Source organism: Eulemur rufifrons, chromosome 1, assembly GCF_041146395.1.
Source record: "Eulemur rufifrons isolate Redbay chromosome 1, OSU_ERuf_1, whole genome shotgun sequence".
NCBI classification, from domain to species: domain Eukaryota; kingdom Metazoa; phylum Chordata; class Mammalia; order Primates; family Lemuridae; genus Eulemur; species Eulemur rufifrons.
In genome coordinates, this window is record NC_090983.1 from 349,053 (window position 1) to 373,129 (window position 24,077).

Sequence of the window (24,077 nt, forward strand, 5' to 3'; positions counted from 1 at the left end):
TGTGTGTTGCAGAGTGTGTGTGTTGGGGGTTGTGTGTGTAGTGGGGATTGTGTGTGTGTGTGTGTGTTGCAGAGTGTGTGTGTTGGGGTTGTGTGTGTAGTGGGGATTGTGTGTGTGTGTTGGAGGTTGTGTGTGTTTGGGGATTCTGTGTGTTGGGGATTGTATATGTTTGGGGATTGTGTGTGTGTGTGTTGTGGGCTGTGCGTGTGTGTTAGGGGTTGTGTGTGTGTTGGGGGTTGTGTGTGTGTTGGGGATTGTGTGTGTGTTGGAGGTTGTGCATGTGTGTTTGGGGGTTGTGTGTGTGTTGGGGTTTGTGCATGTGTGTTTGGGGTTTATGTGTATGTTGGAGGTTGTGTGCGTGTGTTTGGGGTTTGTGTGTGTGTTGGGGATTATGTATGTGTGTTGGGGGTTGTGCATTTGTGTGTTGGGGGTTGTGTGTGTGGGGGGGTTGTGTGTTGTGTTGGGGGTTGTGCGTGTGTCTGGGATTATGTGTGTGTGTTGGGGGTTGTGTGTGTGTGTGTGTTGGGGATTTTGTGTGTGTGTTTGGGGATTGTGTGTGTCTGTGTGTTGGAAACTGTGTGTGTGTTGGGGGTTGTCTGTGTGTTTGGGGATTGTGTGTGTGTGTTGGGGATTGTGCATGTGTGTTTGGGGGTTGTGTGTGTGTTGGGGGTTGTGCGTGTGTGTTGGGGATTATGTGTGTGTGTGTGTTAGGGGTTGTGCGTGTGTGTTGGGGGTTGTGTGTGTGTGTTGGGGGTTGTGGTGTGTGTTGGGGGTTGTGTGTGTGTGTTGGGGGTTGTGCGTGTGTGTTGGGGGTTGTGTGTGTATGTTGGGGGTTGTGTGTGTTAGACACTGATAAGGGGTCAGGGGTGCACTATGGGGGTCCAGGCCCTGCCCCAGCTGAAGCCCTGGACCCGCCAGCCCCGCCCACTGGGCCAGGCCTGAACCCCCCGGCCCCCCCCCCCCCCCCCCCCCCGCTCCCCAGAGGCCCAGTCCTCAAGGCTCACACTCCAGACCCCTCTGGGCCCGCGTGTCCCTTTTGGGGGCTCCAGTGGCAGCTGTACAGGGACACCTACAGGGCCCCCAGTCTCAGCCCCAGCTCCACGCTGAGCCCACCCCCACCAGGGCTCTTCTCCCACTGCCAGGGCCTCCAGGATGAGTGGGGGAGGGGTGGAGGACGGGGACGGGGAGGGAGGGGGATGGGAGGGGGGAGGGCAAAATTGAACCCAAGTTCCCCCTGTCCCCCCCCACCCCGTGACTCGTGTTCAGGCACCTGAAAGTGGAATCGCAGGTCCTGCTGGTGGGAGACCCCAGGGGTGGGATGGCGTCTCCCACCCGGCCCCTCCTGCACAGGCAGTGGCATTGCTGGACCTGGTCCTCGGAGGGCCACAGACGCCACAGCCCCGGCTGCAGGAGGCCTGGGGGGCTGTCAGGGACCTGCGGGTCTGGGGTGTCCCCCGCCCAGCCGGCCGGTGACCCACCTCCAGAGAGCCCAGCAAGGAGACGCCTGCGTCTGCCGCCTGCTTGGCCTGCAGGACACCCCTCCGGCCCCCTCCCAAGCCCACCTGGCCGGCGGGACCCCCCCCCCAAGCCCACCTGGCCGGCGGGACCCCCCCCCAAGCCCACCTGGCCGGCGGGAGCCCCCCCAAGCCCACCTGGCCGGCGGGAGCCCCCCCAAGCCCACCTGGCCGGCGGGACCCCCACCCAAGCCCACCTGGCCGGCGGGAGCCCCCCCAAGCCCACCTGGCCGGCGGGACCCCCCCCCCCCCCCGCCCCACACCACCCACACGGCCGCGTCGTGGCTGAGGCTCCCATAGCTGAAGCGCCTCGCAGACGGCACCTTTGATGCTCTTTTTCCACCGTTTCGGTGTCTTTAATGTTTTCCCGCGGCAGCCGGCGGAGCGACTCGAGCTGGGGCTGCCGCGCCCGCTGCCGGCAGTTTCTGGCCTCATCTCGGCTATTTTAAGCTGATGAGACCCACGCACCTTGTCACTAATATCAGCAGTTTCATTTTTCCTGTTTCCACTCACTGTGATAAAACGCTCAGGGCGGAACGCAGTGAAATAACCAAACCGTGTCACAAATAACCAAACCGTGTCACAGCCAGGCTCGCCCCGCGCAGCCCGGGACCCCCCCATCCGGACTGGCTGGGGGTCCGCCAAGGCACTGAGGAAACCAGCCCCCCAGGCCAACCCAGCCCCGGCCATCAGGAGGCATCTGGGGTGGAAAGGTCTGGAATGGAGGCTGCCCAGAGCCCGGTGTGGGGCCCGCAGGAGGGCAGTGGGGGAGGGGATTGGCCCTCCAGTTGTCACTCAGCAGGGCCACCTGCGCCCCAGCCGCCACCCCAGGCCTGACCGGTCACTTGCCCCCAGCAGGGGCCCGAATGCTCAGGCCCAGAGAGCTCAGGGGGGAGCAGGACCCGGCTCCCACTGGGCAGAACGGAAGCCCCCTCCCCGCACCCCCGGAGAGGAGCTGAGAGGGACAGGAGACCTGGTCCCTCCCCCGGGGTGGAATGACAGGGGCGGGGGAAGGGAGACTGTGCACCGGCTCCCATCCCAGTCCCCCGTCCCTGTCCCTGTCCCCCAGCCGCCTGCACTGAAGGGCAGCTCAGGCGGGAAATGGAAGCGGCCACAGCAAATAAGCAGAGACAAAACCCGCAGGAGAGACCCCCGTGTCAGGGCAGGGCAGCTGGGCCCACCTGCGGCCCCCCCAATCCACTGGTCTCCCTCCCCTCCCCCAGCCCGCCCCCAGCCCTGTGCCCTCCCCCCACCCACGGGGAGGAGGAAGAGGGGGTGGGGCGAGAGGCGGGTGCCCTCCCTCCGTCACAACCCGGGACAGTTTCCTTTCCGCAGCCACATCTGCCTGAGCAGCCCAGGAGGCGGGGGCAGCGGCGGGGCGGGCGCAGGCTGGCGCTCTGGGCATGCGGACCCCACAGGCTCCCTGGCCCGTCGTGTGGGCCTTGCTGCAGCTGGGCTGGCGACCAGGACGGCTCCTAGGTACGTGGGGTTGGGGTCGGGTCGGGGTCGGGGGTTGGGGGTCGGAGCAGAGCTCTGGAGGGACCTCCCTCCTTGGTCCCTGACAGATGAGGAGGGCTCTGTGGGGCCAGCACCTGGGACAGCCCAGCATAGCCACTTGCCTGGCAGCACTGTGTGGCTTTGTGAAGGTGAATTGCCCTCTCTGGGCTCCAAATCCTCACCCGACAAGGGTCCTCTCTTTGCTCTGGGGCAGGCAGGACCTCTGTCCTGTCTCAGCTGGTCCTCAGCCTCCCGTGGGACGGGGCGAGCTGGTGTCCTCCTCTGTGGGACAGGGGGTCAGGCTGGCCAAAGCCCCACACCTTGGGCCCTGCGGCTCCGTGTCACAGTTCTGCCCACTGTCCTCACTTGTGTTTTCCTGTGCATGGGACCTGCCCCACATGGGGACTGAGCTTGGCTTTGTGACACCAAAGGTTAGATGAGCTGGGGACATTTTCCTAATGTAGCAAAAGTGTAACCGCGAGTCAAGACTGCTCCCCTGCCCCCCAGCCTGCCCTCGTGGGCGGGGAACGTGCCCCTGGGGCTGCTGGCCGGGACGGCGGGGGCCCGGTGCTGGCATGGCTCTGGGCATCCTCCGTGGGCTCTGGCAGGGGGGCCCCCGAGCCCCTGCACAGGCTGCCTGCCGGGTGCCCTCGGTCAAACTTTCCGCGATCCAGGAGGGGCTCCCCTGGGTTTGGGGAGCCCTGGGCCTGCGCCCCCCACTCACTCCTTGACCCCCATGTCGGCCTCTGTGCCCGGCGGGACTGCACGGGCGTCGCAGAGGCCTGGGGAGCATGGCTGCCCGACTCCAGGCCTGGGGTGGTGGCCATTAAGGGCTGAGATGAGAGGCTCCCTTGGACCGTGCTGACTCCCTTTGGGGCTCCTGTCCTGGGGTCCCTGTGCCCAAAGGCCCCTCAGGCCCCTGAGGCCCCAGCCGTCACCCTGGCTGGCGGCCGGGGTTTCCCGGGAGCCCTGCTGCTTGTCCCCAGCCAGCACCGGCCTCTCCAAGGCCGTGGTCACTCTCAGGACTCGATGGGCACCAGAGCTGGAGACGGTGGTCCAGGGGCCTGTGGCCTTGTCGGGGGAGACCAGGCCCGAGGGCGGAAGGGGTGCGGCCTGCAGGGAGGAGGCGCCAAGGCACAGAGGGAGCGGTGACTCGGCTCCACGGTGACCACAGTGGGGAGCATTGAGAGCGAGGTGTCTGCAGCCAGACCCTCCCGCTGCCGCTTGTCCCTGCGGGATGCTCCAACGCAGTATGCCTCGGTTTCCCCACAGGCACCAGTCGGCACACGGCAGTTCAGCAGGGTGCGGCGTGTGTTGCTGGGGCCCTGTCCGTCCGGTCCCAGACTCGGCCTGCCCTGGCCGCGGGGATCTTTGTTCTGTGACACGGCCTTTTTCCTTCCGAATTTGTTCCCTGTGTTTATTCCTTTGTCCTTCCCACGGGCAACCGCCCCTTCGAGTGCGCTTGTCACTGGTGTTTGCGGGGACGTCCCAAACCCCATAGTTTGCCGGGGCCTGTCCTCGTGCGTGAGGGTGAACCAGAGTACGGCCGCCCTGAGCTCAGGCTGCGGCTGCTCCCTCAGCTTGGTGACCTGTGGCCACCTCTGTGCTGTCTCCTCGCCGGCTTTGGGGACAATGAGGCTGGCCTGGCAGGGCCTCCAGAGTCAAACCAGATCATTTGCGGACACCACCCAGCACAGCCCAGCACACGTGTGTTAAAGTCAGACTTTTTTTATTGTTTTCAACCTACTGTTTTGAAAACGATCACAGGGAAAAGTTAACACGACGGTGGGCATCCCTCACCCGGAACCTACTTGGTAACACCGGCACGTGACTCTCAGTGTCAGTGGGCAGAAGTGTCCGCGGCCACGGTGTGGGCAGGGTCTGTCCTCCCGGGGCTCTGGGGGCCGGGCTGCCCCAGGCCTCTCCCCGTGCTGGGTTCGCCGTCAGCCTTTGGCGTTCATGGTCTTGTGGAAGCGTCACCCAGTCTCTGCCTTCGTCTTCACACGTGTGACTCTGCACAAACGTCCCCTTTCTACGGGACACCAGTCACACTGGATTAGGGCCCACCTACTCCGTGTGACCGGCTCTGAGCCAGCACCGTCCGCAAGGCCCTGTTCCCAGCGGGGTCGATTCTGAGCCCGGGGCTGGGGGCCTCCCCGGGTGCCCACGGCACGTCCCGTCCGCCGCACGCAGCTGACGCTGGGACCCACGTGCGGGTCCGTCACAGACGCTGGGACACTCCGCTCCTCACACTCAGCCAGGTCTGCTGGGGACAGAGAGCTGCTCACGGCGCTCGCTCCCTCCGACCGCGGGGGGACCCAGGACTGTTGCCAGACCGGCTCCCAACACCCCCCAACACCCGTCTACCGGGCCAGGACCGGCCTCTGTCGGGCCGTGAGTCCGCAGGTTCTTCCAGTCTAGACCGGGCCCTGCCTTCTCTGTCGCGGCCACTCCTGTGTCCGGAACAGTCCAGGGATGTGTCCGGCATTTACCCGGGGGGCGTCAGGCTTGCATGTTGGCCAGGAACACCACAGATGGGTGTCAGTCCCTCTTGGGGTGCCTGTCGGGGGACCCCATGATGGCGCCCTTCCCTCTGTGGTAGGTAATAGCCTGACAGTCTGCCGGGCGGTGCTCTTGGCTCCCCAAGGTGGGTCTGGCCTAAACGAGGTGCTAGGCGGTGCCTGGGGAATGTGTGTCCTCCAGGCCCACGGACGGCAGCTCCCGAGCCGATGGCAGCCCCTCTGCAGAGCCGGCGCCCCCACTTCTAAGCTCGCCTCAAAGCCGGCCACGCTCACGCCCCCCCTGTGCGGGGCATGGCCCTCTCCCACCCCTACGCGATCCCAGTGAGAAGCTTGAGGGAGACTGGGAAACCCCACAAATATGACCTCACCCCGCATCAGCCAGCGCTCATTTCAAAATATTTACCTTCTTGGGGGGACTCTAACAGCTAAGGAGGCCAGGTAGGCTCCCTGGAGGAGGTGGGAGGTGCCTTGGGTGGGCGCTCCTGGGTGGGCTGGGCAGGGGCCAGACGGTCCCGCTCAGCCTTCCCACGCTGGGCCCCCGGGAGCAGGGGGTGCCGGGACAGGCTGGGGTGGGGAGGGGGGCTCGTGAGCTCCCGGGAAGTCCTGGCCCTCGCCCCACCTCCCAGTCGGCGGGGGCCCAGCCAGACTCGCTGCCCTGGGTGGGTCCAAAACCCACGCAGGCGGCGGGGAGCCAGGGCCGGGCCAGTGGGATCCCAGCAGAAGGGCCCCCTGGCACTCACACAGCGAGGAAGAGGTGCTCCCTGGTCCCGCTGCAGGGAAGCAGACACTGCAAGGGTCTGTTCCACAGAGGAGCACCTGACACTCCGTGTGCCGGGAGAGAGAGCAGCCTCCCGCCAAGCTGGGCGCCCAGCAGCACCACGGCTTTGACCCGGCCGGGCCCTCTGAGCGCGCGGGTGGCGCTTACCCCGCCCCCATCCTGGAGCGCTGGCCTGGACACGCGGGGCGGGGGGGGGGTGGGACGTGCTGGCTGAGTCCACCCCTGCAGCGTGCGGCCGCCCCGCGTGAGTGATGGAGACCCACAAGTGCTGCCCGAGGTGTCCGCTGCCGCGAGGACCCCGCCCTGCCCCGCGTCCCCAGAAACTCAGGAACAGAGAGCCGGGCACGTACCTTGTTCTGTGCTGAGGCCGCTCGATCCCAAGCTCGTCCCAACAAGGTCTCCAGCCCTGTGTCCTCCAGACCATTCCCAACAATTCTTTGGGACCCCGACCCTGGGAGCCCGTCCTCCTGTGGCCTCCTGGGTCACCGAGTGCTGGCTGGGTGTCCTCCCGGGGGTCCTGCCGCCTTGTGGCTCGGGAGGGGCCCTCCCTGTCAAAGCTGGCTCTGGAGCAGCAAGAGGCCACGTGTCTGCGGGGACCCCCTTGGCCTGCCGAGGGTGGCCTCTGAGAGAGTCCCTGCCTCCTCTGGGCACGCCGAGCAGACACTGGGGACAGGTGCGCAGGTGGGGGGGGCAGGAGAGTGCTTTGGAGCTGTCCAGGGAGCAGCCAGGAGGCCGGGGGATACAGAGGGGACAGGGACCACCCTGGGCGGGATGCAGGAGCCACAGGGGCCGGGGCAGGACCAGGCAGGTCAGAGGGTCCCCGCACCAGCTCAGGCTTCATGACCAAGCAGGCGAGTGACGCTGTCCCGCGTCCAGGTGTGGGACGAGCGAAGGCCGGAACGAGGGGTGGCAGGGAGAGGACAGGGGGCTCTGTCAGCAGACGTCCGCGGGGCCGGCCATGTCGGGCCGAGCAGCGCAGGGCCACGGCCACGCTGGCAGCCGCCGCGCCCTCAGTTCTGGCGTTCCAACGCCGCAGCTCGGTTTTGCCAAATCCGAGCCCAGCTGGTCCTGTTATTTATTAATGCTTTTCTTGAAAGAGGTTCAGGTGCCTGGAATAAATGTGCCAAGCAGGTGCGTGTTAGTGCAGCTGCGAGGGGGCTGGCCCCACGGTGCTGGGATGGGCGGTGCCGTGTGGCTCAGACACGCAATGTCGGAATGAAGAAAGGGCTCCCTGAGGCCCCGCGGTGATCGTGTCGCCCCTGAGCGGGGTCAGAGAGCAGCCCCCGGCTCCACGGGGCAGAGGGCCTCGCCGCCAGGGGAGCCCCCCACGTGCTCCGGCCACCCCCAGCCCAGGCCTGGCCCCTCCCAGGCCACCGTGGCCTCCCCGACACCCCCGTCCCTCCTGGTGGGTGTGACAGGCCGTGTGCAGGGTCACACGGCTGCGGGGATCCCGCCCCCACCGGCACAGCCGCCTGGGTCCCGCCCGGCCCCTCCACGGGGCCCCGGCTCAGGCCTCACCGCCCCATGCCCAGCGGGCGCCAGGCGGGCTCCGCGGGAAGCCTGTGCGGCCGGCCGTGGCTGGGCCTCGGCTGGGGCGTGGGGAGCCCAGGGTCCTCGCCCTCGTCCCGCGCAGGGCTGTGGCACAGCCGCCCCAGGATCCTCCCTGGTCTCACCTCTCGCAGTCATCCAGCGCTTTCCAGACATCTCTGATTTCCTTCCTAAGCAAGAGGGGTCACTTCAGACACCTCATTCGCCCACGCGAGGTGCCCGGTGGGGATGGGCACGCATTGGTCCTGGCCACACGCACCCTGGCGTGGCTCACTCGCCTCTCGTGCCTGGCCCCAGGCCGCGGGACTTGGGCTGCCTGGCCACGGGCACTGGGGCTGGCTGCCCCTGCCCCCTCGGAGCCGTGAGTGCTCCGTGAGAGGTCCCCACGCTGCCCAGAGGCAGTAGAGGGACTGGTAGTAGCCGTGGCAGCTGCAGCCTCTTTCCTGTCACCCCGCGCTGGGGGCCAAGCCCAGCCGGCGTCGCGGGGGAAGGAGCCGAGAGAGCACAGCCGGGACTGACACCGCAGGGCTGGGTCAGCACCTGGGGCCAGCGGGGGACAGGACTCGGGTGGGCAGGGAGGTCACCTCGCTGCGCCGCAGGCAGATGTCTCGGGTCTCGGTCTTGGTCGGTGCCTCCCCGGGAGGAGGCCGCTTTCCCACGTGGCTGGGGGGCCGGCGGGGCCACGGGGGCATCGGGGTCTGCTCTGCTCTGACCGTCACTCTGGCACCAGCACAGCCCGGCTCGGGTCTGCAACAGCTTCAGCCTGCGCTTCCTCCTGCACCTCGGTTTCCCCACGTGTAAATCCGGACCCCGGCAGAGCCAGGTGCAGTCTGGGGGTGAAGCCAGCAGGTGTGGGCTCTTCGTCCCTCCCGGGACCCCCAGCTGTGGGCAGGAAACGCCGCCGCTGGTCACATGGGCCGAGATGGGGGCTCCTCTTCTCCCATGTGCCAGAGAGCACGTGTGAGTAGGTGAGGGTAAGCGTGAAAGGGCGTGAGCACGCGTGGGCAGTGTGCGCGTGTGTGTGAGCACGCGTGGGCAGTGTGTGTGCGTGTGTGTGAGCATGCGTGGGCGGTGTGCGTGTGCGCGTTTGTGTGTGTGAGCACACGTGGGCAGTGTGCGCGTGTGTACGTGTGTGTGTGTGTGAGCACGCGTGGGCGGTGTGCGTGTGTGTGTGAGAGCACGCGTGGGCACTGTGCGCGTGTGTGCGTGTGTGTGTGAGCACGTGTGGGCAGTGTGCGCGTGTGTGCGTGTGTGTGTGTGTGAGCACGTGTGGGCAGTGTGCGCGTGTGTGTGTGTGTGTGAGCACGTGTGGGCAGTGTGCGCGTGTGTGCGTGTGTGTGTGTGTGTGTGAGCACGTGTGGGCAGTGTGCGTGTGTGTGTGTGTGAGCACGTGTGGGCAGTGTGCGCGCGTGTGTGTGTGTGTGTGAGCACGCATGGGCGGTGTGCGCGTGTGTGCGTGTGTGTGTGTGTGTGAACACGCGTGGGCAGTGTGCGCATGTGTGCGTGTGTGTGTGTGTGTGAGCACGTGTGGGCAGTGTGCGCGTGTGTGCGTGTGTGTGTGTGTGTGAGCACGCGTGGGCGGTGTGCGCGTGTGTGTGTGTGTGTGAGCACGCGTGGGCAGTGTGTGTGTGTGTGTGAGCACGCGTGGGCGGTGTGCGCGTGTGTGTGTGTGAGCACGTGTGGGCAGTGTGCGCGTGTGTGCGTGTGTGTGTGTGTGAGCACGTGTGGGCAGTGTGCGCGTGTGTGCGTGTGTGTGTGTGTGAGCACGTGTGGGCAGTGTGTGTGTGTGTGCATGTGTGTGTGTGTGAGCACGTGTGGGCAGTGTGTGTGTGTGTGCGTGTGTGTGTGAGCACGCGTGGGTAGTGTGCGCGTGTGTGCGTGTGTGTGTGTGTGTGTGAGCATGTGTGGGCGTGTGAGTGTGTGCACGAGGCAGCGTCCTTGGCGGGAGAGCAGCCACCACCACATCCTCATGCAGGGGGTCGGGATCGTGAGGCCCCGTTGCCGTCACAGGAGCGCGATGGCCCTGCTGAGGACCCAGAGTCCCAGCTCTGAGCTTGTCCTGAACGCAGGGCAGAGGCTGGGCCCTGAGCCTGCCACGAGGACCCACTGCCTCCAGGCTGGGGTCTCCATCCAGCCCCCCATCCGCCCCCAGAGCAGAGCAGACGGTCCAGGGCAGGGCACCTAAGGGTCAGGGCCCAGGTGGGCAGAGCTGGGACGTGCGGGGTCGGGCCCTGCACAGCCCTCTCTGGGGGCCTGGAGCCTAGAGGGGAGGGGGAGGCTCCTGGGGAAACAGGGTGGGGACAAGCCCCGAGCCTCAGGCTCAGTGAAGTCGAAGGAGAGCGCCCGCCCCGAGGGCCCTGGCGGAGGGTCCGCCCACGAGGCTACCGAGCTGAGGGAAATGGGGGTCTCCCCGGCTGCCCAGCCCCTCCCTCATGCTGGGCTCTGCTCCCTCTCCACCCCTCAGACGCCCCCGACAGGCCCCTCAGCTTCTCCCCCGCCCGGCTCTCGGTGCCCGAGGGGGCCAACGCCACCTTCACCTGCAGCTTCGCCAACACGTCGGAGAGCTTCGTGCTGAACTGGTACCGCATGAGCCCGAGCAACCAGACCGACAAGCTGGCCGCCTTCCCCAAGGACCGCAGTCAGCCCGGCCAGGACCCGCGCTTCCGCGTCACGCAGCAGCCCAACGGGCGTGACTTCCAGATGAGCGTCGTGGCCGCCCGGCGCAATGACAGCGGCATCTACCTCTGTGGCGCCATCTTCCTGACCCCCAAGACGCAGATCAAAGAGAGCCCCCGCGCAGAGCTCACGGTGACAGGTGCGGCCCCCGAGACAGGGCCGGGGGTGGGCGCCCCCTCCACCCCCGCAGGAACAGGAGCCGCAGGGGTGTGGGGGGCAGGGGCTCTGCTGGCCACTCAGGGCCGCAGCGACTGACCCCTGACGGGGCAGGTACGCCAGGTGGGCACTCTTCTGGGGAGCAGGCCAGGTAATGGCTGTGACTGCACGGCTGGGGACCCGCAAGGCCCCTCAGGTCAGGCAGAGGGCGGGGCAGGTAACCCTAGGGGAAGGGAGCAGGCCAAGGGTGCCCCCAGGACCCCGCCCCCGAGGACCCCGTCCCCGAGGACCCCGCCCCCCCCAGGACCCCGCTCCCAGGGATCCAGCCCCCGAGGACCCTGCCCCCGAGGACCCAGCCCCCGAGGACCCCCTCCCCGAGGACCCCGCCCCCCCCCAGGACCCCGCCCCCGAGGACCCTGCCCCTAACCGTCATCCTTTGTGCCTTTCCAGAGAGAGCTGCGGAATCTCCCACGCCGCACCCCAGCGCCCCGCCCAAGCCCGGGGGCCAGTTCCAAAGCCTGGTGGTCAGTGTCACCAGCGTCCTGGTGGGTGTCCTGGTGCTGCTGCTACTGGCCTGGGTCCTGACCGCTGCCTGCCCCAGGGCCACTCGAGGTAACAGCTGCCACAGCCCTGCCCAGCCGCTGTCCTCTCTGGGCCCTCCCCACAGTGAGGACTCTGCCCGGGGAGGAGCTGGGCTGGGGTCTCCCAGCATCTCTGGGGTCCTGCAGGCCCCGGCCTTTCCCCTCCCCCCTGCTCTCAGGAGGCTCTGAGGCCCGAGGCGAGAGCCTCCACACCCCTGGGGAGATGCAAACCTCAGGCCCCCGACCTCAGAGGTGTGAGGTAAATAGGACGATGGGGGTGAGCCCAGGAGAGAGGGGTGGTAAGAGATACCCCAACCACATGACCCCCACGAGGGTTGAGGACACCCCACATCCTGACCCCAACGAGGGCTAAAGACACCCCACATCCTGACCCCCATAAGGGCTGAGGACACCCCACACCCCGACCGCAGGAGGCGGGGGAGCTGACCTCTCCCTGCCCTGCGGCCCACCCGGAGCCCGGGCCCCCTGTCTTCGGCGGTGGGGCGTGTGGCTGGGCCCCAGAGCCCATGTCCTCAGCCGTCCCCGTTTCCTCCCCCGTCTGTGCATGGCGTGTGCCCCTGCACTGGGCGGGCGACACGTGCAGCCTTTCTGTGCGGGCCCCACCCAGCAGGGTCTGGCCCTGCAGTGGGCGCCCGGCTCAGCAGCTCAGGGACCAAACGGGGGCCCCTCATCGTTGGCGGGGAGACCTGGGCTGGAAGGTGTGGTGCCCTCCTGGGCCCAGACAGCCTCCCCTCAGGGCCTGAAGCCCCCTGCACAGGCTGACGAAGCCCCTGGGGCCAGGGCCCCGCTAAGACCGCTGCCCTGGGGGGGTGGCTCAGCGCCTGCCCCTGACTCCAGTGTGTTTCTCCGCAGGGGCCGGAGCAGCCCGAAGTGCCGACCAAGCCCCGGTGAGCCCCTGCCCCTTCCCGGGGGGTCCCAGGTGCCTGGGGACCCTTAAACTTGAACTTCCAGCCAGGACTCTGCCTCCTTGGTTCCCCGGCAGCATGACCCGAATCCCCAAAGCCGTGTCCTGGCACCTGGCCTGCCTGCGGTCTCCCAGTGTGTGGCCAATGTCGGGGACAGGCCTGCAGGGCTGTGGGTGGCTGGAGAGGGGGCCAGAAAAGGCACCTTTTGGAATCTAAATCTGCAAGAATGCCAGGCACATTTCAGAGGGGGAAACTGAGGCAGAGAGGAGCTGCAGCTTCCCCCGGTCACACAGAGGGGAGGTGGGGGGACAGCCCCAGCCCGGGCAGCGCCTGGGCACACCTGCTCCAAGGGAGAGGCCCCAGGCCCGGAGGGGGGCGTCCAGGGTGGTGGCTCAGCCCGGCAGGGGCTCCAGGCCCCTTCCTCGGGCGGGCGTGGGGCGCTGACTTCCCCTTCCTCCCTGAAGAAGGAGGACCCCTCAGCCGTGCCCGCGTTCACCGTGGACTATGGGGAGCTGGACTTCCAGTGTCGAGAGAAGACCCCGGAGCCCCCTGCCCCCTGCGTTCCTGAGCAGACGGAATACGCCACCATCGTCTTCCCCAACGGGCTGAGTGTCTCGTCCCCAGGCCGCCGGGTCTCAGCCGACAGCCCTCGGGGTCCCCGGCCGCTGAGGCCTGAGGACGGACACTGCTCCTGGCCCCTCTGACTGGCTTCCTGGGCCGCCAGCATCCTGCAGACCTTCCGCTGTGAGCCCAGGGTGGGCTCCCTCCTCAAGAGGGGTGTGCAGGGTGCACAGCGCCCAGGGCCTCAGCGACCGGAGACGGCCCTGTACCTGTGCCAGCCCCACCGCAGGACTCCGACTTAATGCCACCAAGAGCCTGGGCAGCAGGGTCACTGTCCCTTACAGTGCGGGCCTGAGGCGGCACCACTTCAGGCTTTGCTGGGACAGAGCTGGCCGGGCCTGGCTCTCCGGAGCCGCTGCTGCTGCCGCGCAGGCCGGGGCTGGAGTCGCGTGGCCCCCAGCGGCCCCAGGAGCCCGGGCTTGGGGCCTGCTCAGAGACTGCCTCGGGGGCCCCGTGAGGCTCCCCGCAGCCAGGAGGTCCAGGGACACGCTGGACACAGGGCCCGAGCCGTCCCTCAAGGGGTGCAGGGCGGGAAGTGTGGGGCGGGAGGTTCTCCAGGGGCCACGCTCCCCAGGGGGGAGGAGTTTCTGCGAGGGCCAGGAGAGTCCTCACAGCCCCCCTCGGAGCCCACCCCGGCCTTCCCCGCCCTCCCTCCGGCTGCTCAGGAGGGTCCCGTGGGTGGGGGCAGGGCGGGGCTGGCTCTGGCCCCTCCACAGGGGTGAGGGCAGGAGGTGCAGGCACCCAGGGGTCCCCCCGTGTGTCCAAACTGGGAGTCAGGTTCTCTGTGCTGCCCACTCACAGTGCTGTTTAGAGGGCCTTGGCTGGGTTCGTGCAGGCGTCCCCCGTCCAGCCGGGCACCCCCCAGCGAGGCCTGGCCAGCCCTTGACGTGCGGCCGGATGGCCAGGGTCCAGGTTGGCGGGGGGCACCTGGGTGGTGGACCCTCCCCCTTTGGTTCTATTACATTTTAATTAAATGTGAGGAAAGCTCTGAGTTCTGTCCGGCCTGAGCAGTTCTCTTGTGGGTGGGGTGCAGACGCCCCTGCTAGGCCGGCTCATGCAGGCTGGGGCCGAGGACGAGGACGGTGGCCGGCGTCTGGAGCCTGGCCCAAGCCGGGGCCCCCGCTCACTACCCAGGCCCTCCCGGCCCCCCTCACCTGGTCCACACTCAGGCGCACGGCCCCCCACATGTGAATCCCTCCGACTTCAGGGGACGGTGGGCACCATCCTCCGCTTTCCGGGGTCGCACGGCCCTCTGCCCGCAGGCCACCTTGGCTGGCCCAGGGCAGCCCCTGAGCAGTTGTGCCCATGTCTGCGTTGCTCCGGCCCCCCGTCCCCCTCCCTGGGAGTCCCTCCGGGGAGGGTCCTCGCGGCAGGGTGGGTGGGCTGCACCAGGCTGAGACACAGCACCGGTGGGGTCCCTCCACCAGTGCGGGGGCAGGGGAGACTCAGCCCAGGGAGGGGCACACTGCTCAAGCCCTGTCACCGTGCTGTGGTCCTTAGCCGCTGACAGCCCAGCCAGACACCCCGTCCCCAGCCACCGCCCAGACCCCCCCCCCCCCGCTCCCAGTCCCCGGAGCTCACCCCATGCCGGCCACCCTGGGGCCCCGTCCCAAGTGAGGCGAGAGGTGGAGTCGCCATGTCCGAGTCCCGCACACGGCATTGAGGGAGACGGGGGTGAGGGACAGCCGCCCGGGGCTCTGCAGAGGATGAAAACCCGGAGGGCCCCGTGGAGAAGCTGCCACGGGCAGCAGGAGCATCTGGTAGAGCAGCAGACGCCAAACTAACGCCCAGAGGTAAATGCCTTCCGTATGCTCAGGTAATCGCCACTGAGAAGACGCAGGGGCAGGAAGAGACAGGATAAAACCTGACGATCAACATGCAGCCTGCCGGAGAAGAGAACTCTGGGACACAGGGCTCTCGGTTACGTGACCCAAATAAAACCCTAACCCCTGCAGGACGGTCAGCCCCCTTCTTGGCCAAGGGATCCCAGAGAATCCGTGAAGCCGAGTTCCCAGCCAGGAGGGGAGAGAGGGCGGACGTGCCCCGGGTGGGGAGATGCTGAGCCGCCAGCAGCAACAAGGCCCCCGCGGAGCAAAGGTCAAACCCCTGCAGACCACCCGCCTGCTCCACAGACCCCTCGAGTCTGAATCCCGTGCTTGTCTCTGGTCAACAGACTTCCTCGTCCTAACTTGAAACACTACAAGCCTTTAGACAAAGCTTTCTTTCCTTAACCAATTCCACATCGAAGTCTGTGAACCCAGCTACAGCCTGTAAGCCCTGGCTGGGAGATGTCCCGCCTTTTTGGACCAAACCGATGTCCACCCTCCAAGTACTGACGGATGATTTTACCTTTGATTCCTGTGTCCCGAAAACGCACAACCCCAACTGCAGCCCGATTGCGGCAGGACCACTCGCCCGTGACCTCGTGGGCGTGGCTCTCGGGCCACACACATTTGGCTCAGAATAAACCTCTTTAAATTATTTTGCAGAGTTTGGTGTTTCTTTCTTTCTTTCTTTCTTTTGAGACAGAGTCTCGCTCTTTTGCCTTGGCTAGAGTGCTGTGGCGTCAGCCTAGCTCACAGCAACCTCCAACTCCTGGGCTCAAGCAATCCTCCTGCCTCAGCCTCCCGAGTAGCTGGGACTACAGGCATGCGCCACCATACCCGGCTAATTTTTCTATATACATTTTTAGCTGTCCAGACCATTTCTTTCTATTTTTAGTAGAGACGGGGTCTCGCTCTTGCTCAGGCTGGTCTCGAACTCCTGAGCTTGAGCAATCCACCCGCCTCGGCCTCCCAGAGTGCTGGGATTACAGGCGTGAGCCACCGCGCCCCGACTTGTTTTTTTCTTTTAACAGCCACAAGGACTCGACTTCACAGACATGTCAGTTCTTCCGACTTAACTGACAGATTTAACATCATCCCAGTGGAAACCACATTTCTGGAACGATGACATTTGTATGGAAAAATAAACAAGCAGCGGCCAAGGAAACCCTGAAAAGGAAGTGAAAGACCAGCCCTGGGAGGCGGAGCAGGGTGGGCTCACCCACGGAGGACGGGGCAGGCCGCCGGTGACCCGAACCGGGGGTGGGGGGGTGGGGAGAGAGTCTCACAGACGGCGCAGGGACAGGGACAGGGCTGTGTGGAGTCACGCACGCCGTGCTGGGCACATGCAGGGACCCAGAGCGGACAGGAACATGTGCTCGGCCCCAGCCTCGGTCACTGTGTCACAATTGCCCATCAAAGAGCTCAGCGCACAGAGTGACGGATCCGACTCCACAAACCAGAAACGAGAAATGCAGAAAAGTCACCCTCGGCACCCTGGGGGGGAAGCTCGCACCTTCACGCAGGGAGCCGGGGTCACGCGGAGACTGGGACAGCTGGAAGAGCCAGGTCACAACTGCGGCAGGAAGCGAGCAGGAGACGTAACCGCGTTCACAAGAGATGTGTGTGTCTGCACACGTGTGTACACGTGTGTGCATACACTGTGCTTGTACAATACACACGTGCATATGTGTGTGTGCACATATATTTCTTAAACGGTGAAAAGATGTTTGATTTTACTCATAATAACAAAGCTACAAATTAAAACCTCTGGCAGACCCGAGAGGAGGGGACAGGCGCTGTGGGGGACGGAGGTGGCCCCGCGTCCACGGAGCGCGAGCAGGTCCCCGCGGAGGGACAGGGCAGCCCGCTGTCCCCAGAGGCAGGGAAGTTAGGGCGGTGTCAAAACCACAAGGGAGCAATTTGAGCAAAAAAAAAAAAAAAAAACCAAAATTAAAATTAAAAATCAAATAGATTAACACACTTTGAGTGCATTTAAAAGAACAGTTCAAATTGATACTCAGAAAGAAAAGAAGGACAAGCCCGGGGGAGGGGCAGCGGTCGCGGGGAGGCCGGGCCGGCGGCCGCTGGGGGAGAACCGCGGACGGGACGGCGCAGTCAGCACTTCGCATCGCGCCTTCCCGTAAGCGGCCCCGGCCGCCGCCTCGCACTCACTTTTTCCGTCTCCTGCTCAGCCCCAGCCGCTGTGTCACCGGCCGGCGGGCGGCGCCCACCGCCACCCACGCTCCGCGGCAGGTCGTCCCTGCCTGCCAGGCAGCGCTGCGGCCGCCGGAGGGCCTGGGTGTGGCCAGGCCGGGGGCTGCCCCCACCGGGCCCCAGTGTCGCCTGGAATCCTGCCGGCAGCTCTGCCGCACCCGCCCGCAGGGCCCCTGGCTGGGAGCTGCCTCCTCTGTCCCCTCCCCGTCCCGACCCGCCGCCCACCCAGCCTTCCCCGCGCAGGGGCGGGGGCTGCTTGGGGCCCGGGTCCCCCAGGGCAGCAGGGCAGAGTCCGGCCTCTGCAGGGGGACCGTGCTGGGCCGGTGGGGCTGGGCAGGGGATGTGGGCTTGGCGGCCCCCTCGGGCGACAGAGGCAGAGGGCGTCGGTGGCCTGGGCGCTGCAGCAAGGTCCCGGAGGCTGGCGGGCACGGAGCAGGCCAGTGTGAGGGTCTGGCGCCCGGCCCCAGCGGGCAGTGGCCCAGTGTGGACGGACCCCACTTTATGTCTGGGTGAGGCGCCTGCGCTTTGGGAGGGTTCAGGATGTGGAGGGTCCTCGGGAGGGGGTCAGGGTGCTGTGGCCACACCGGCCTCCACCCCAACTCCTGCGCCATCACCCCCTCCTTGGGCCTTGTGCTGTTTTCTCTCCTGTATCCTGGTCAGGCCGCCCCACCCGCCACCGGGCCGCCTGCGTCTGTCCGGCCCTGGGCATGGCCGGAGGGGGCGCAGGGGCAGCACAGCCCTGGGTCATGGGATCCAGAATAAACCACTGCATGATGTCACAGCGTTCAGCCACGAGAGCGTCGCGGTCTGCGCACCGTGTCCACAGCGGCCTCACTCACAGCGGCTGCAAGGTGGGAGCAGCCCAGGTGGCCGCCAACAGGTGTTCGGATAAACAGAGTGTGGCCCCGCACGGCGGAGCATCCCTCAGCCAAGGACGGGGAGAAAACGCCAGCACCTGCCTCTCGGAGGATGGGCCTCGAGGACACTGAGCCAGCGAGACAGGCTGGTCACAGAAGGACAAATAACGTGTGACTCCACTCACACGAGGTCCCCAGAGCAGGCAGATGCACAGGGACAGAGGCAGACTGGTGGGTGCCAGGCCCAGGCAGGGTGGGGGTAGCGTCCCGTGGGGACAGTCTCAGTTTTGCGAGGTGAAGAGTTTCGGTTTCGGGGCTGGGAGATCAGGCCCTGAACCGCAGAGGCGGGTGGGGAGCCCGGGCCGCGGCCTCCTGCCGACCTGGGGCTGCCCCTGGGCTGCGTGCGGGGGAGGGAGGGCCCCGGTGTCGGCCGCCACCCCCACTGATGTACGGAAGGGGAAACTGAGGCCCGCGGAGGTGTACCTGTATCAGTTAGGGTTCTCCGGAAAAAGAACCCGTGTGGTCTGGAGGGAGAGTGGGAAGGAGAGAGAGAACTGTTTTGAGGAGTTGCAGAGGGCAGGCAGGAGACCCAGGGAGAGCCGAGGCTGCCGCCAGGCCCAGACACTCTGCCGGCCGACACCTCCCTCCCCGGCCCCCGCAGGCTGCATGAGACCCCCCACGTTGCGGAGGGTCATGGCTGCACCCAAAGTCAACTGACTCCATGTTAATGTCGTCTTTAAAATGCCTCCACGGCAACAGCAGGCTGTGTCTGACCACCGTCCGGCCACGGTGACTCGACCATGGTGGCAGCTCCAGGCCCAGGGCAGCCGCGTGGCCAGCGGGCGGGACCCCGAGCTCGCAGGCAGCCGGCGCTGCGGGGGGCTCCTAGGGACAGCCTCGAGATTATAGAAATATTTGTATGATCTCGTCTTACTTTTAGAAAGAAAATGCTTTTTTAAATTATTAAATTTTAATAATTAATTTAAAATAGCTATACTTTTAAATAATAAACTTCATTTTTAAAGCAGTTTGGAGTTTATAGAAAAATTAAGCAGAAAGTAGAGCGTTCCCGGACACCCCGTCAACACCCGCCCACACCCACTCGCGCACACACACACACGCACACACACACACACCACACACACACACACACCACACACCACACATACATATACACACGCACGCGCGCGCGCACACACACACACACCACACACACACACACCACACATACATATACACACGCGCGTGCGCGCACACACACACACACACACCACACACACACACACACACACACACGGCTCCCTGTTTCTAGCATCTCGGCTCCTGTGGTGTGTTTGCTGCAGTCGCTAAACCACACGGACATGTCGCTGCCACCCAGAGCCCACAGCTTACGTAAGGCCCCCGGTGTTGTCCGGTCTGTGGGTTTGACACGTGTGTCATCACACACGCCCTTCGTGTGGCCGCACAGAGCAGCGTCGCTCCCGAAAGGCCTCTGTGGTCCACCTGCTCATCCCTCCCTCCCCCCGCCAGGCAACCACGATCTTTTTTCGGTCTCCACGTTTCTGCCTTTTCCGGGACGCCTGGTACTTGGAGCCGGACGGTGTGTGGCCTTTTCGGAGCCGCGTTGCGCTGAGCAGCAGGCACTTCTGTTTCTCCCCCGAGCTCCCACGGCCGCCTGGCTTTCCCTTCCAGCACCGGGCCGGTTCCGCGGGCTGCACGCACCACCGTCTGCTCGTCCCCCTCCGCAGGGCGTCTCCGTGGCCTCCACACTGTGGCGATCACGAATAAAGCTGCCACCAACACCTCGTGCAGGGTTTGCGTGGACATGAACGTTCGACTCCTTTGGATAAATACCAAGAAACACGACTGCTGAATCCCGTGCTAAAAGCGTGTTTAGTACCATTTTTTTTTTCTATTTTTTATTTTTTTGAGACAGAGTCTCGCTCTGTCTCCCAGGCTAGAGTGCCGTGGCATCAGCCTAGCTCACAGCAACCTCAGACTCCTGGGCTCAAGCGATCCTCCTGCCTCAGCCTCCCAGAGTGCTAGGATTACAGGTGTGAGCCACTGTGCCCGGCTACAGGTGTGTTTAGTGCCATTTTGCACCCCCAGCAAGGACCGTGAGATTCCTGCTGCCCACACCACGCCCGAGTTTGGTGGTGTCCATGTCCGGGGTCGTGACGGTTCCGACGGGTGTGCAGGGAAACCTTGCTGTCATTGCACTTTGCGTTTTCCCAGTGGCAGGACAGGGACATCTTTCCACGCACGCTTGCCGTCGTCTGTGGGGAGGTGTCTGTCCAGGTCTCTTGCCCGATTCTCAATCAGGTTCTGTTTTCTTATTGCTGAGTTTTAAAAGCTCTTTGGATATTTGGGATACTGGCCCCTCCTCAGACCCGAGTTTTGCAAAGATTTTCTCAGTCTGAAGTTCATGTTTTCATTCTCTTAACAGTCTCGTTCTCTCAATTTCTCTTACCAATGTTTTCTTTCAGGGACTGTTTTGGGTGTTGGATTAGCTGTACTTTTGAGCTTCATTTTTTTACAACGTACCTAATATTCCTCAGCTCTTTGACGCCCCCCAGGGGGAGGGACGTACTTGTCCTTGTGCACCTCGGGGAGGGTGGACACTCACTGAGCCGGTGGCTCGGCCCCCGCTCTGCAGGGACACGCGAGGTCTGTCCTCTCACAGAGTCCACCGGGAAAGCCGCGTGTACCCGGAATTTTCTTAATGTGCAGACCTTAAATTATGGATTCCATTTCTTTAGTAAGATTTTTTTCAGATTTTCTATCTCATCTTGTATCAGTTTTACTAAGTTGTACTGTCTAAGCATTGTCCGTTTCATCTAAATTTTCAAGTTTACTGGCATAAAATTGCTCATTATAACTTCTGGAAATCCTAGACTGTGGGATCTGTGGGGTCTCCAGGGCAGCCCTGTCCTTCCTGTGTTTTCTTTCTGGTTTTCATGAGCAGCCTGTCAAGGGCTTACCGATTTTATTAGTCTTTTCAAAAACCAACTTTTGGCTTTTTTTCTTCCCTCTATTGTACGATTTTTCCAGTTCTGCTGTTTGTTTCTCATCTTTATTATTCTCTTCCTTCTACTTTCTTTGGATTTAATTGGTTGTCCTTTTTCTAACTTACTAAGATCAATGACTGCCAGTGATTCTTCTTGTCTGATATATGCATTAAGGTCAGGTCCCGCTCTGTCGCCTGGGCAGTGGTGCAATCACAGTCCACGGCAGCCCCCAACTCCCGGGCTCAAGCGATCCTCCCGCCTCAGCCTCCCAAGCTGCTGGGACTACAGGTGTGAGCCACCATACCCGACCTGAGACATGCGTTTTAAGGCTATGTATTTCCCTCTAAGCCTGGCTTTGGCTCCATCCCACAAGTTTTATGTAGCATTTGCACGATTAACTTCAAAATATTTTCTAATTTCCACTATGGCTTCTTCTTTGAACCGTGAGTCATTTAGAATTGTGTTTCTTAGTTTCTAAGTACATGAAGATGTTCAATTATCTTTTGTTTTTATTTCTAGCTCAGTTGCACTGTAATTTTCAATCCTTTCAGGTCTGTGGAGCCTCATCCATGTCCACTGTGGGTGCAGGACAGCTGTGTCTTGGGAGGGGTTTTTGTCTTGTTTTTTGCTAGCATGGGATTTCTGTCTTTTAATTGGAGTATTAATCGATTCACGTTGGATGCAACGTCAGTGAGTCTGGCTGAGCCGCTGTCTGGTGCGCGCTCTCTGTTCTGTCTTGCCGGTGCTGCGCACGCTCCCCCTCACGCCCTGCCGTTTCTGAGTTGGCTGTTTTCTGTTTTCCCATTTGCTGCCTCTGTTAGCCGAGGGATCACGTGACTTTGCTATTTTTTCAGTGTTTACACGCGAGATGACATCATGCATCCTCGGCTAATACGAATTGGTGTTTTCGCCTTTTCCTGGACAATGTGAGGATCTCAGAACACTCCTGCCCGTCCGCCTCCGGGCTTTGACTGCGTGAGGTCGAACCCCCACGGTGTCCCTGCCACGCTCCACCTGACCTTCCTTCCGGAATCATTTTCCTTCTACTTAGCAGCCTTGCATGTTTCTGTTAGTGTGAGTCCACTGACAACAAATTTAGTCAGCTTTTGTGCGTTTACAAACGTCATTATCTTACCTTCATTCTGGAAGAACACGGCACGAGATCGGCTGGGCGTGGGATTCCAGGTTGCCATGGAATCCGGCACTTGTGAAAGACGCCATCCCCCTGTGCTTCAGTTTCCACGGTGGCTGTTGAGACCTCACCCCTTCCATGGTGGTCTCTCTCTCAGGCTGATTTCAAGATTTCCCTCCATCTTTGGTTTCGGCGGTTTCACTACGACCTGCGCAGGTGCGGTTTTACTTAGTGTGTTCTGCGTGAAGTTCGCAGACAACCACAGACATCCCCGTCCCAACACTCTGCAAACCCAGCCTGCAGCTGCCACCCGTAGCTCTCCCCAGAAAAGGCTGTGGGGTCCCCAGAGGGCCGCACAGACAGTCTCTGTGGAATCACCCTGCACTTTGCTCCAGCCACCAAACATTAACAGGTTGGGAGAAGGCTCTGGGGACTTAGATGGCAACGCAGCGGGGAGCCAGGGTTTGGACCCACAAGTCCCGGCTGCAGGTCTCTCGTGCAGGCTGCTTCGTCGTGAACGCCAGCTGAAGGTCGCTTCCGTCTTAGCATCCCGGAAGGAACCCCAGCCAGAGTTTCCTGCGCCCTCCCTCGCGGGATCCACCCCGTGTAGACAGCCCTGCCTCCTGCCCATCGTCCAAGCCACTCGTGATAAACAGCTGAGACTGTGAAGACAAATGACGCGCTGTCTCCGGTGGCCCCAGGGAGGACGTTCCTGCCTCCGCCTGGTCCTCACACAGCTCCCCCCGGGGCTGAGTCCACACCCCTCTGCCAACAAGGCCGCAGTCACGGGGGACCTGGGGACCACCCTGCTCCAGTAAGACCTCATGTCACCTTGGTCACATCTGCAAAGACTCTATTTCCAAATAGGGTCACAGCATGAGGTTCTGGGAGGACACGAATTTGGGGACACCACTTGCCGTGGTGTAGCAGTGAATGACAAGGAACCTCAGAGGTTTCTTTGGTGTAGAGCTGAAAGCAGAAGAGCAGGCTGCCATGACCTGGACATCTGTCCCCCAGAGTCCCCACGCTGACATGTGAACCCCCGAGGGAATGGTGTCGGAAGGTGAGGCCTCACGCACGGGCTCGGGGCCCTCATCAAGGAGGCCCAGAGTCCCCTCGCCCTCCCCCTGCGCGGGGGTGCAGCGCAAAGGCACGTCTAGGAGCCAGCACGGAGTCTGCCCTCACGGTCTCGGGCCTCGACCTTGGCCTTCCAGCCTCCAGCAGCACGAGAGACACATTTCTGTGGTCCGTGAGCCGCCCCGCTGTGGTGCGCAGCCCCATGGTCCCTGAGCCACCCCGCCCGTGGTGCACGGCCATGGCAGCTGGAGACGGAAAGAGACAGGCCCAGGGCCCCGGCAGGCGGCCGCTCCTCTGAGGGGCTGAGTCTGGCTGTAGCTGGGGAGGGGTCCCTTGATGGTGCCCGGAACGCTCGGGGCCCTGAGGGGCCCCAGATTCAGGCCCCAGCCTGCCCCCACTGCACCCCCAGAGCCCCCTCCCAGCAGGGCAGTGGCTGTGAGGACAAGGGAGCGGGGGGGGGGGGCGGTCCTGCCCACTCCCCTGGGAACCCTGGTGGCTTCGAGGCCTCCCAGACACCCTGGGGACCAGCAGTGGGTCCCCAGCCTTGGGAAGGCCCCGCTGTCCTGGAATCCAGGGAGGTGACTGGACCCAGAGACACCCCAAAGGAGCTTGTCACGCACAACTCACAGCCGGGGAGAAGTGGCCCTCGGCAGGGCGGGCGGGGGGAGCTGGGAAATGAGGAGGCCCGAGAGCCACCAGCAGCGGCGACCCCAGGAGCGCGTGTGCGCTGAGCGCGGTGGTCGGGCAGCCCACGGAAGGCCTTCCCACCTGTCTGCCTTTTCCAGTGTCCTGATGTGCACGTTTCGTTTTTACACTCAGAAATGAAGGCTAAAAGCAGAAAGTAAAGGTCCCCCCCTCACCCCAGGGAACTCCGCTGGTCCAGGGAGGTGACCCGGGCGTCCGTCCAGCTGTGCCCTCGGCGGGGGACGGGGTGGGGGGAAGGACAGCTCTGGTCCCGGGCGCTGGGCAGACGCACCCACTCACGAGTCCCAGGCTGACTGCGGTTGCCGGAGGCGGCGGGGACAGAGGCGCCACTTCCTGCCCCTGTGCTGGCCGTGGCGACAGCAGCTGAGATGTGGGGGTTCCCAGGAGCCGCCCCAGGCCTTGCGCGTGGAAAGAACAGCAAGGAAGCATCTGCCTGGAC

General features: G+C 63.8%; 1 protein-coding gene across 1 annotated transcript; it reads left to right on the plus strand.

Annotated features, from left to right (window-relative positions):
- Positions 1-2,917: 2,917 nt before the first annotated feature.
- On the plus strand, positions 2,918-12,902 carry LOC138380888 (programmed cell death protein 1-like). Its single transcript, XM_069465346.1, has 9 exons — positions 2,918-2,993; positions 6,344-6,361; positions 7,628-7,640; positions 10,346-10,674; positions 11,142-11,303; positions 11,452-11,531; positions 11,704-11,770; positions 12,146-12,333; positions 12,663-12,902. The coding sequence occupies exons 1-9, from the start codon at positions 2,918-2,920 to the stop codon at positions 12,900-12,902; spliced, it is 1,173 nt and encodes a 390-aa protein (XP_069321447.1).
- The last annotated feature ends 11,175 nt before the right edge of the window (positions 12,903-24,077 follow it).

Excerpts from the sequence above, each read along its gene's own strand:
- LOC138380888 (XM_069465346.1), top strand. The coding sequence starts at position 2,918 with ATGCGGACCCCACAGGCTCCCTGGCCCGTCGTGTGGGCCTTGCTGCAG. Across the intron at positions 11,304-11,451 it reads CTGCCCCAGGGCCACTCGAG|GAGGCTCTGAGGCCCGAGGC; the intron begins GTAACAGCTGCC and ends CCCTGCTCTCAG. Across the intron at positions 11,532-11,703 it reads CCCGACCTCAGAGGTGTGAG|GAGGCGGGGGAGCTGACCTC; the intron begins GTAAATAGGACG and ends CCCCGACCGCAG.